At 36.3% G+C, this 13,082-nt stretch overlaps 2 protein-coding genes and 1 pseudogene across 2 annotated transcripts; all 3 read left to right on the forward strand.

Annotated features, from left to right (window-relative positions):
* Positions 1-187: 187 nt before the first annotated feature.
* On the forward strand, positions 188-3,443 carry LOC145584591 (inositol polyphosphate multikinase beta-like). Its single transcript, XM_081641406.1, has 2 exons — positions 188-322; positions 2,413-3,443. Exon 2 carries the CDS (start codon positions 2,438-2,440, stop codon positions 3,293-3,295), a length of 858 nt encoding a protein of 285 aa, XP_081497532.1. The 5' UTR covers positions 188-322; positions 2,413-2,437; the 3' UTR covers positions 3,296-3,443.
* Positions 3,444-4,781: 1,338 nt separating this feature from the next.
* On the forward strand, positions 4,782-5,960 carry LOC145585942 (U4/U6 small nuclear ribonucleoprotein Prp31 homolog pseudogene; annotated as a pseudogene).
* Positions 5,961-8,087: 2,127 nt separating this feature from the next.
* On the forward strand, positions 8,088-13,009 carry LOC145584592 (putative folate-biopterin transporter 2). The gene is made up of 6 exons (XM_081641407.1): positions 8,088-8,423; positions 8,545-9,104; positions 10,868-11,127; positions 11,243-11,338; positions 11,420-11,590; positions 12,090-13,009. Exons 2-6 carry the CDS (start codon positions 8,729-8,731, stop codon positions 12,684-12,686), a joined length of 1,500 nt encoding a protein of 499 aa, XP_081497533.1. The 5' UTR covers positions 8,088-8,423; positions 8,545-8,728; the 3' UTR covers positions 12,687-13,009.
* The last annotated feature ends 73 nt before the right edge of the window (positions 13,010-13,082 follow it).

A 13,082-nucleotide genomic window follows, 5' to 3' on the forward strand; every position in this document is an offset into this window, starting at 1 on the left:
CTACCTAGGTCAAACCAATAGAAGGTACGTAAAAGCTACTCAAACGCTAGCACCGAATACGCCCTTAGTAATATTCTAATCACTATTAGCGTCATTAGCGCGAAAGGTAGTCCCTTTATTGTTCACGTCTCTTTCCGTATATTATAAGGTCCGTTTATTTATTAATAAATCCCCAGATCTTCTTCTCTCTCTCCTCCTTTGCTGCCCAGTTTATGCAAAGATAAAGAGAGTGTGGAAATAAATAATAAAAAAAGGCTGACAATTGCAGCTTTTTCTTCTTTCAGAAATTACAAGAAACGTTTCTAGTTTCTGGGATTTATCTGTTAGTTTCTATTCTACTCTCTTGCTACTTTTTTTCCTCACATTTTAATTCTTGCTTTTATGTGATTTTTTTGCTTTTATTTTGTATTTTTGCTGAATTTTTTATTTTTAATATGTTGATCATTTATTTATTTCTTTTTGGGTGTTTAAATTAATGGTTTCTGAATCATTTCTGAATTACATGCGCAAATTATTTAAATTGTTGCTTGGAATTATCATAAAGTTAGATTGGCAGGTAAAAGGTAAGAGCTTTTTGCTGTGCAAAATTGTAAAGTAATTTTTACTCTTGTTTATGATTAAAATGTGTGATAAAGATAAGAGATTAGATCCCAAGGATCAAGATTAATTAGTTGTTTATGCCCTTAATTAAGCACATAATCTATTGTAGGTCCCACTAATTGCAATCTAGGAAGTTCTAGATGTGTATAAAGCCCTTTCAAAATTTCATGTGATACCTTGAGTTACCTAGTTGATTTAATGTCAATTGTACTTAAGGTTATAAGGACAAGCGGTGGGGTTATGTTGTACATATTCAAGATGTGGGATTATGTTGTTTCGTCGAGGTAGCTTAGTTGGTAAAGTCTTTAGAAAGTGGGGTCAAAAGCCGGGTTTGAAACTCTTTTCTATAATGTCGCCTTTGTGGATCATGAGAATGGTCAGAGGACGAAATCAGTAATCAAATTTGTGTGTGGGAGGATAGAGTTATGGTCAATAGCCCAATAGGTGATCCAATGGATTTAGAAATCTACCCTTGTTTTGCACATTGGCCCTATGAGATGATATGGTCAAGGGATCTATTGGGTTGAAAAGGCTATTAGGATATATAATAATGTTAACATCTCAGTGAAGGTAGCCTTTTGTTCTTCTGTTCCATCTTTCTCTAGTTTGTATTTTGAATGCAAAACTTGAATTTTGATTCCTGACCTGCCAAATTTATGCATTTGTATCGTGTCGTGTGTGAGCACTAATTTGAGGATAATCTTCTGCACAAGGCTCTCCTGTATACTTGATTTTGGCACATTCTTGGCGGTTAAGCACAGTTTTTTGTTTTTGTGCTCAAGTTTTCTGTGATGTGTCCACTTATTCTTCTTTATTTCTAGCTGATTTGGCTTGTATGGAATTTTTTTTTTTTTTTTTTTTTTTTTTTTTTTTTTTTGGATTGCGTACTAGCCTACTAGGTAATTGGTTTTGTCAGAAACTAATTTTCAGAAACGTCCCTGGATTTGTATTTATCATGCACACAGGCTTCAATTTTTTCCTTTTTGAAATAGAAGTGTGGGAGAGGGGGGTGGGGGGATGTGGTGGGGGTTAGTTTAAGAGTTTTTGACCTTTGTTGATTCTTGTATTAGGATATACTGATAAGGCTGTAATTCGTTATCTTTGCTAAACATTATTAATTGTGGTTGGCTTTGCATTGATTCTTGTATTCTTGATGTATTGTTTAAGTAGGAAGTCACTTTAGCCTACCTAGAGTAATTTATCCTTTTGAGGATCACTTTTGGCAAGCCCCACCGAAATTGAGACTCTTGTTCTTGATAATGTTTTTAAGATGAACAAATCTCAGTAACGATGTTCTTGAATGTCAAAGATATAGGGAGGAAGATGTTACATCACTGGGGTGTCTATGTGGTTCTTGCTGATTTTCCTGCTCAAGGGGGTATACTTTTATCCTAGATTCCTAGACTTGGACAAGCCTTCATTTTGACTAAAGGGCTAGATGGAAGCTGCTGAGGTTGAGTGTAGAAAATTATAATGAAAATACGGTTCCAAGCATTAGTTTGCTGTATTATGGTGCGTACTTGACTTTTACACCTGTTCCTGAGGAGAGGCAGAGCAGTCCTGTTTTAGAGTGCAAGACATTAGTTGAAGCCACAGAGAAAAGAGTTGTCATGAAAAACTTGCTTAAATTTTCTGATTGACTTGACGATTGCATTGCTTGAAATTTCTTTTCTTTAATGTCGTAGAAACTAAGTTAAAATAGTTTGTCAAATATAGTTTACCGGCATATGATCAATATATGTTGACCAAAGGGTGTGGAGATGATGGATACTCTAAATCCCTAATCCTGTATTGGCTTTCTTTGTTCTGCAGGAATATTACTGAAAATTTGGTAGCTATGTCAAAAAGTGTGTCATTATTTAAGATCCCAGATCACCAAGTTGCTGGACACCAGGCTCTTAACGGACAGCTGGGCCCACTTGTAGACGAATCAGGCTTATTCTACAAGCCCCTTAAGGGTGATCGGGGCTTAAGAGAGGCTGATTTCTACAAGACATTTTTAGCTGATGTCAGAGTGCCTGACCACATCCGGAAATTCTTCCCCAAATCTTTTGGCACCCAGACTCTTGAGGCTTCTGATAAATCTGGGCCCCTTCCTCACCTTGTTATGGAAAATTTAATGTCAAAATATGCAAATCCCTCCATCATTGATTTTAAGATTGGTTCTCGAACTTGGTACCCTGAAGCCACGGATGAGTATATTGACAAATGTTTCAAAAAAGACAGAGAAACCTCTAGCCTTTATTTGGGTTTCAGGGTATCGGGGATGCAAATCTACGAGAATCAAGATTTAGGGTATTGGAAGCCTGATCGAAAGCTGACCACAACTTATACAGCTGACGATGTCAAGTTGGTTTTGAGGAAGTTTGTCTCATCAAATCAAGCATCAGATTTCAAAAAAGAACCGGACTGTAAATTTGCTTCGAGTGTCTATGGTGGTTCTTCTGGCATTTTGGCACAGTTGCAGGAGCTAAAGTCATGGTTCGAGGAGCAAACAATTTACCACTTCTATTCGAGCTCAGTTTTGATTGTTTTTGACAAGGGATCACTGCTGGAAGGTAAAAAGGCGGTTCCTACAATCAAGCTTGTTGATTTTGCTCATGTTGTTGAAGGCAACGGCATTCTTGATCATAACTTCTTGGGCGGGCTCTGCTCACTGATCAAATTCATCTCCGACACCAACAAAGATTGCTAGTAGAACGGAGCCTAGGTTTTCACCACCCTCTATTGAATCCCTGAGTTGAATCTTTTGGCAATTGTTTTAAAGCTCAAACACACACTCTTTACTTGCTGCTTTTTTACAGTTCGTTATTTAGGCATGATTTGAGACGTTTTTATCTCAAGCTCTAGAGTATGAGAAATTATAAAAATTATTTACTTTTTAGGAAAAATTAGAAAATAACACCACAAAATTGTCACGATTTTGATTATAACACCACAAAAAAAAAACTTTTATTATAACACCACCAAAAAACCAAAAATTTTGATTTTATCACCACTTAACTTTTTCATCCAAAAAACCATTAGTGGGTCCCACATTGTACACGTGTCAATTATGCATTGGATTAAAATAAATAAAAAAAAAAGAAAACCCTTAAAATACCCAGCCACCATCGGTACTGCCGTTTCCTACCGCCGTTCTCCAACCCAGCCTCCACCGCCGTCACCCAATCCCAACCAACCACCCTCGACCCACAAAACCAGCCAGTCGACCACCCTTGACTGTCGAAATCAGCCCAAACGTACCCACGAAATAACCAGCCCCTATTTGGTTCAAGGTGAGGGTGAGAGGAGTAGGGCGGTTAGCGGGTTTGGGTATGGGTGGGTCGGGGTTTCGGCGGTTCGGCGACGAATTTTGGTTGGGTTTGGTAGAGGAGTACGGTGGCTGGGCTGGTTAGGGTTGGGTTTGGGTGGTTTGGCGATGGATTCGGGTCGGGGAGACGATGATGGGGGCTGGGCTGGTTTGGGTTGGGGTCTGGGTGGTTCGGCGACGATTACAAGTCTGGGAGACAGCGATGGGGGCTGGGTTGGGGTGCCGGCCGTGGTTGGGTTGAGTTAACAGCGGTGGAAACCGGCGTCGGTGGTGGTGGTGGTGGCTGGGTTAGGATTATAGGGTTTTTCTTTTTTTTTCTGATTTTTTTATCCAATAGTTGATTGACATGTGTACTGTGTGGGGTTCAGTTAACGGTTTTTTTGGATGGCAAAGTTAAGTGGTGGTGAAACCAAATTTTTGGTTTTTTTTTTTTTTTTTTTTTTTTTTTTTTTTTGTTATTATCAAAATCGTGACAATTTTTGGGTGTTATTTTCTAATTTAGCCGACTTTTTATTACAGTTCACTTTTTAAACTAGTATGATTCCTTTTACCATAAATAATGTTAAATTATTAATGAGGTATGTACTTTCCAAAAATTTTCTATATTTCCATAAAACTACAAATTCGGATAATATCTAAAAATAAGATTATTCAAATAAGATATTTTATTATGAAGTATAGTAAGATAATATTTGTCAAAGGTTAGATATTTTTTTTAATATTTTGTATACTTATCAAATTAGGTTTCTTAGCGTTATTAGGAGCATTCTTGTAAACCTGTTATATATTCATAAATGTATTTAAGAAGTTTTCCCATCTAACGACAAGTACTCAATACAATCATAGTATACCGAAAACACCCTCTCGAATGGATGAATTCTTTGTGTCCGATCTAGCCATGCTAGGTGAAGGAGAAATATTGAATGACATTGATAATAAGATGTCAATATTACAAAATTCACAACATTACGTTGATAAACTTGATAAAATTCAATCAGAAACACAAGTTCATAATGAACTTCCTGATGATATGCAGTTTCAATTAGTTAGTGATGCCATTGCATTATCAGTTGATATTGAACATAAAATTGTTGATGAATACAATTTCATCCGGGACTGTTACCGCCTCAAGTTCCCAGAACTTGAATCTCTTGTTAATCACCCTGTTGATTATGCTGGTGTTGTCAAGATGATCAGCAACGAAACTGATATGAACCGATTGTCACATCTCAGCGATGTTCTGTCTTCTGCTATGATCATGGTTGTTTCAGTGACTGCTTCAACCACCTGTGGGATGCCGCTTCCACATGATCTTTTACAGAGGACTCTTGAGGCTTGTGATCGTGTAATTGAACTTGATTCGATAAGAAAAAAAAGCCTCGACTTTGTTGAGAGTCGGATGTTAGATATTGCACCTAATGTTTCCGCTCTGGTTGGGAGTGCCACTGCGGCTAAACTCATTGCTGATGCTGGTAGTTTAGTCGAGCTAGCTAATATGCCAGCTTGTGATGTTAAACATGTTGGGGCTCAAAAGAAAATTTTAGCAGGTTTTTCGAGTGAGCTTCGTGTTGGTTATATTGAGCAAACAGAAGTGTTTCACAGCACACCTCCCTCCTTAAGAGGGCATGTGTCTCGTGCACTGGCTGCAAAGTTATCCCTTGCAGCTCGAGTGGATGTCGTGAGAGGAGACTCAACAGGACAAATTGGAAGGAAATTCCTCCAAGAAGTACGAAAGAAGATTGACAAGTTGCAAGAACCTCCAACAGCTAAGATACACAAGGCTCTTCCGGTGCCTTACGATTCAAGAAGTAAAAAGAAAAGAGGAGGAAAAAGGCTAAGGAATGCAAAGGAAAGATATCGAGTAACAGAAATGAGACAATTAGCTAATAGGGTGGAATTTAATGTGCCTGAAGAGAGTTCACTGGGTGATGGGTTGGGAATAGGGTATGGTATGTTTGGTCGAGATGGATGTGGGAAGTTACGCGTGTCTGCTACTCCAACCAGGCTTAAACTTTCCAAGACGTACAAAAGCAAGTTAGCATCCTAAGCTAGCTTCAGTGTTTCGAGGCATTCAACTTCAAAATCAACTCTGCTTTGGGATGCAGAGTATATACTTAGGTATTCAAAAAAATTCTAAAATGTATTAATATTGATTTCTGGTTTTTTGAATATCAATTTAATGGTATACTATAGTTAATTACATTTGCATTGTGTTTTACCATTAGTATGGATTGTATGAAAGTCATGATTTCTTATACAAATTAAAATTATCTGAACTATATATTTTTAAAAGAGAATTCAGCACTTGAGTTGCTAGCCATAGTTGCTGTTGATCCTTGTAATTCATAGTGATTCTTGATTCGCTACATAACATATTACTTACTCCCTAGAGCAAGCTACCACGCCGTCATTAATATTTGTTACAGTTGCAAGTATTGGAGTCTAGACGTTTATAAATAGTCATCTCAAATATCATTGCTTGTGATTTTTCATTAGTCTGAGAAAGTGAAAAATCTTGTTGACTTTGATGTGCAGAATGGGGATTCAAAAATGGCGGACTGTGATGTCTCTCAAGGAGTGCTCACCAGCAATGAATCATGCAATGATCATGTAGGCTTGTCAACGAAGCAGGATCATTTTGCGCCGAAAATAAAGAAAACCTCTATGCCTCTCCAGCTTCGAGTGGAAATACTTGAGAAGGATTTGAAGGTTGTCAACACTAAGTTGAAGGCTGTTAAAACTATTATTGGCTGATCTGACCTCCTTTAGTCTTTTACTGGTAGTTACAGAATGTTGTGTTTGCCCCCATGGATTATTGTTCATATCTATCTAATCAATTAAGGGGTTTGGAAATAACTTAATGGTAAGTTAGTTACTATGTACTCCGTAATTCCTTAGTGTTATGAACCCATTGTGTTACATTCTACTCGTTTATGTGACCTTAATAATGTTACAGTCTACTCGTTTATGTGACCTTAATACTAGTATGATGCATCAGGCATGCTCCTGGCTTAATTGATGTAGATTTGTGGACTTTGGGACTTACTTGGGCAGTATGTTCTTTGGGTGCAAAAGCTAACTTCTGACCAACTTGAGTTCTTGATGTAGATTAGATTGAGACTCGTTAACTAATTGCTAGCAATATTAATAAATTATACATTGAGACAATTTTAATGAGTACTCACAAGACAATTTTTTTTTTTTTTTTTTTAATGTATAAATCACTAGTATTAGTCAAAGTGGCCTGGATTAGGTGAATAGTGCAAAAAGTCAAAACATTTCACTTACAAAAATATGGAGTAATTCCATTGTACTATGTTTATTAATATGTGATTGTAGACTTATAGTTAATATAAATGATAAAAATAAATTAAGAAAGATTAAAATTCGGACACTAGTATTAACACACTAGGTTAGCCATTAACACACAAAGTTGAATATTACGAGTAATAAATTATGCATTGAGATGATTCTAGTGAGCACCCAAAAAACAATTTTTTTTTTTTTTTTTTTTTTTTTTTTTTTGGTTGTTGTTGTTGTAGGTTGAATCCATTACATTAATCGAATTAAATTAGGTAAATAGTGAAAAGGCCAAATAGTTTTATTTCAAAAAATATAAAGGGAGTAACTACATTGTGCTATGTTAATTTATACTTCGTACGTGATTGTAGACTTGTAGGGAATATAAATGATAAAAATAAATTAAGAAAGATTAGATTTCGGACCCTAGTAGATCTCGAGGAAGATGGCCACTTGAAATTGCGGAATGTAAAGCTATAGCATTTGGTGTTAGGCTCGTGAAACGATACGGTTTCAAGAAGGTCATTGTTGAATTGGACAGCAAGATTGTGGTTGATCGACTCTGAAAATGTGCTACCTATTTCACTGATTTAGATTCTATATTAGAGGATGTTTTCTTTATTTGCAAAGACCTCGATTTTGTCTCATGGTCACATGTTAGAAGGGTTGGGAACTCGATCGCTCATCACCTTGTTAGATTAGCGCCCTTTAAAGTTGAACAAAGTGTGGGAGAATTATTGTCCTACAAATATATCTTGATATGTTCCTATGAACAAATTGCCATTGATTAATAAATGGCACTAAAAAAAGATTAGCCATTGAGACGGTAATAACACACAAAGTTGATTTATATTCAAAGATTGCATGTAATAAAAAAAGTGGGCCTAAATTAGTCAACTCACAAAACCTTGAAATCAAGCGACTCTTCAACCACTACTATCAAGTTCTTTTTCTGCTCTAAATTTCGTTAATTGCTGTTAATTTGTTTGATTATGAAATGATCCTAAACCAAAAACTTTATAAAATTATATACTGCATTTTGCAATACCCATGATTTTATAAAAATAAAAAATACCCATGTGAGGATATTCACCTGCATCGAAGTTGAAGTCTAATAAATTCAAGTTAAATAAAAGAATTATGCATTTGCTCAGATCCCAAATTTCAAATTTTTTGTTGGTATAAATAAATTGATGCAAATTATTCACTGGTCAGTTCATCTTCTTTGAATTTATTGAGTACAGATTTATTTGAGCTTCTTTTTTTTTTTTTTTTTTTTTTTTTTTTTTTTTTTTGATTTGGCTAATTATGCTCAATTTTTTAATTCCCAGATTTATTAAGCACTGATTTTTGAGCTAGCTGGTGAATTTTCTGAGCTGAAGTAATGAAGAAATTATCACCCAGATTGTGATTTGTGAGATGTTTGTTTGACTTTTTTTTATCTTTAGTTTCAGAAAATTTCACTGTTAGTTGGTGATTAACTAGTGTTGACATTTGAGATTTTGTTAGCAAATCATGGTTGAAGAAGAAAACCCAGAAACTATGTTGAAAGAAATGGAGGAAGAAGATGATAAAAATGTGCCCAAATTTGGGTTTTGGGATTTTATATGGGGACCATTGAATTGGCTCAAAATGCTTGCAAAAGAGATGCATTGGAGTTTTGTGTTTGGGGTGGTGATTGTGTATGGATTTAGTCAGGGTTTGGGTGGAGCCCTAAATCGTGTCGGTACCGAGTATTACATGAAGGATGTGCAGAAATTGCAGCCTTCAGAGGCACAGATTTATCAGGGGTTTACTGCAATTCCTTGGATGGTTAAACCCATTTGGGGTCTAATGACAGATGTGGTTCCTGTTCTAGGATATCATAGAAGGCCTTACTTCATATTTGCAGGTAAATTCTGATCAAATTTAAGCATGGTTATTTGGCTTGATATGTTGTGTATATGAATATGGTTTATATTTCTGCTTTGATTGTGAATTTGTGATAGTCAAATTGACTACTAAATATCGGTTTTTGAACTATGTGATGAAGTTTCAGTGTTTAATTACTTACTGCTTGCTGTTTCTTCTGGAGATGCTGTGTGCATATAGCTAAGTTTTGATTTTAGAAAGCATATTTGACAGGGTACTAGATTATGAAGACAGTGATATTTCGAAAAGTAATGAATTAATGATGATTCCTCTAAGGACAAAACAACCTTTTAGAAGCTGTTAGAATGTTCCCTGATTCCTTAGTTTCGTTAGCTTAGTATGACATTCTACTTCTTGCACCCCACTAGCAGTGCCGTGCTTGTGTGAGAGGTCGTAGTTAAGAAATAGCTTAGACTTTAAGGATCATTGAAGATGCATTTTTGAAATATTATAAAAAGGAAAGTGGATAAAAAAAGTGGATTTTTTTTTTTTATTTTTTATTTTTATAAAGTAAAATGGACAACAAAGTGGAATCTCCAACATAAAGCTGAAGAAATAAATTGAAGTGGAACTGTGATAGTTGTCATGTAGTAGACTTTTTATTCTTTGAGGGTGTTAATTTTTAAGGATATCATTCATTAAGAGATGCTAAACACTATGTTAAAAGTGCATCCTGGTGATACATTTTGTAGAGACTCAAAACTTCTTGAAGTCTTATTGAGCTTTTTGATCTGTTCAGAGATTACTATTCCACTTCTAGCTGGCTTTAGTTGCTGTGACGCAGAGGGTTTACCTCTTTGATTTCCTTCAGAGTCACAGGACTGATCATTTACCATGAATTTATTGGATTGGTTAGGGAGAATCCTGGGATTCTGTAATCCATATGCATATTAGATGTATATTGCCTACCAAAATTTACCTTTCTTCTCTTGTTTCCAAGTACCCAGATACCAGTATAGATTCTAAATCCCCTTGGGTGTGTTGAGGGGAGAAATTGGATGTATGTATTAGGTAACTATTGCAAAAAGGCTTTTGTAGCCTTATGGCCCTTAGCTTACAACTTTTAAGGGTCTTTCCTGTATAACACTGAGCGTTCTGTGAGCGGGTGAGACATATGGTAATCTGTTGTAATCAAAAGTTGAAAATTGATCTTTAGAGAGTTTCAGCCTTTTCAAATTCAGGGGTTGGGGAGAAAAGGGGCATTTACCCCTTTCATCAAATCCAAGAAAAACTAATAGAACCACCTTTGTTTCCTTTGTCTCTTCTAGAATTTTGGATTATCTATCAAACATGATTTTATGGCTGCAAAAATCTCAGGGATTGATTAAACTATTTCTCCTATTTTTTATTGTTCATGATTTCAAGTCCGTAAATTACAGTTGTCCTGCACCTATCTTATCTTGAGAAGACTAGCAGAAAGTTTCTTCATACATCACACTTCATCCCATCAAATGACGATAAGTTGCATATTAGATGCATGGAATAATTTAATTAGAACAATGAAGAGCAATAAATGACTACAGATTGTTTGATTCAATACAAAGTTGTCTGGTTAGCTAGTGCCAGCAGATTAGATTTCGAGTAGGCACTTATTGTTGAACTGTACATACTAAAGGCTTCCTTAAATATCTTACAACGTAAGTACGTAACACCCTTTTTCACCCAAATTTCAACATGCAAGTGTACGTGTGTGATCACATGTTCCACTGCATGTTTTAACTGGTTTTTCTGTGTTGGCTTCAGGTATCCTTGGTATTGTGCCCATGTTGTACTTATCTTTGCACCAGCAGATGCATATCTTCTTCGCAGTGCTTTCTTTAACAATAGGGAGTACTGGGGCAGCTATAGCAGATGTGACTGTTGATGCATGTGTAGCACAGAACTCCAATAAGCATCAGCATCTTGCTCCTGACATGCAAAGCTTATGTTCCTTGAGCTCTTCCATTGGATCACTCCTGGGATTCTTTCTCAGTGGTCTCTTGGTTCACCTCATTGGCCCACAGGTGGAATTCCTTACTTCATTGATATATTTTCTTTGCATACATAGAATAAAAAAACAAAGCACTTTCATGTTTGATACATGAGTTCATGTGAGATTTTCCCTATTTTGAACAAAAGGGGGTCTTTGGATTGCTGGCAATCCCAGCAGCACTTATATGTCTGGTGGGAATCACACTTCAAGAGCCTCAAACGGTGAACTTCTCTTACAAACAGGTAGCTCACTTTTCTGCCTTTCTCCAATAGGCTTTTGTATCATATTTGTGCATACGCTGTAGTAATCTCTTTTTGAATCAGGTTGGCCAGAAGTTCCTTGTTGCAACCAAAGCCATGACAGACACACTGAAATTGCCAGATGTATGGCGGCCATGTCTATATCTGTACCTCAGTAATGCTATGAGTCTCAATATCTATGATGGAATGTTTTATTGGTATACTGATTCAGATGCAGGCCCTAATTTTTCTCAGGTATGATTGGAACATTTAACGGTTGATTATGAATATGGCTACATGGTAATCACTTGTGCTTTTGGTCATACACAATAAATATTCATGAATGGGTACGGTTTAAAGGGTAATTTGATGAAAATTAATTTTGAACCCAGGTCTAGTTCAACCTCTGTAGACTTTACAAATTTGAAAAAGAGGTATCCTTTGATTTTTATATAAAATGCCCACTCTGAGCATATATTGCTGTTAAGAATCTTAGGCATCATTCAAGTGAGTAATGGATGTGGCTGTTCTTTTATTCTTGCAGAATATCCCTTGTGATTTTGATTACTTTTTTTTTTTTATTTACCTTAGTTTTAGCCTTCATTCTTGTCACCTGAATTCCCCTTATATGAATCTATTGGAATGTAATTTAAGTTGTAAACTGAACTCGGTAGACATTATGTAAATATTCTGGATACGTTGGTGAAAACAGAGGCTTAGTATTATATTTCTTTCCTTCTCCCAAATTTTGCAGGAATTTGTTGGCTATATTCTCTCCATTGGTGCAGCTGGTGCCATACTGGGATCACTATTATACCAGTACGCCTTGAAAGATCACCAATTTCGGGATCTATGTTTCTGGAGTCAGCTTTTATTAGGTCTATCAGGGATGCTTGATTTGATGTTGGTTTTACGATTGAACTTGAAACTTGGCATACCAGATCATATCTTTGCAGTGCTCGATGAATGCGCATTCCAGTTTCTTGGGAGACTCAAATGGATGCCGCTTCTTGTTCTCAGTTCAAAGCTTTGCCCTTCAGGAATAGAAGGCACCTTCTTTGCGCTAATCATGTCTATTGGTAACATTGGTACATTCTCTTCGTCATGGTTCGGAGGTATCTTACTTCATTTTCTGAATATCACAAGAACAGGTTTTGACAATCTTTGGGTTGCCATTTTGATCCGTAACATAGCTAGAATCTCTCCACTCTTGGTCATATTTTTAGTACCGAGGACTGATCCTACCTCTTCTATTCTTCCATCTAAAGCCTCAAGTACAGAATCTGCAGAAACTCCGGATGATAGCAAAATTGAGCTAGTATCTCTCATGACCAGCGTCGATAGAAGCTGAAATTTTGCAGTCCTTTATGTTGGAGATTTAGGGGATAATTTGTCTAGATAGATACGTGTATTGGTTTTAGGGAACTTAGCTTCAGAGCAGCAGGACTCTATATTTCATCTTCCGTGCGATTGCTGGAGTGAAATAGGTTCTAGTATTCCTTCTCTAGCAATACTAGTTACCTGCATTTTGATTCTTTTATACCTATGAAATCATTCTACAAATTCTTTCACAATGAAAGATAACTATTGTAATTGAAGTTTCGGAAAGAGTTACATATTGATTGCAAGCAGATTTTTGTAACATGAGTAAAGATTAGTGAAAAAAAAATGATATACAAGCGAGTATTTTCACAAATCAGTTCACGACCTCACTTCAACGCTCGTGTGTGGATTTTTGAGGATGATT

This window comes from Chenopodium album, chromosome 16 (assembly GCF_948465745.1).
Source record: "Chenopodium album chromosome 16, dcCheAlbu1.1, whole genome shotgun sequence".
Taxonomy (NCBI): domain Eukaryota; kingdom Viridiplantae; phylum Streptophyta; class Magnoliopsida; order Caryophyllales; family Amaranthaceae; genus Chenopodium; species Chenopodium album.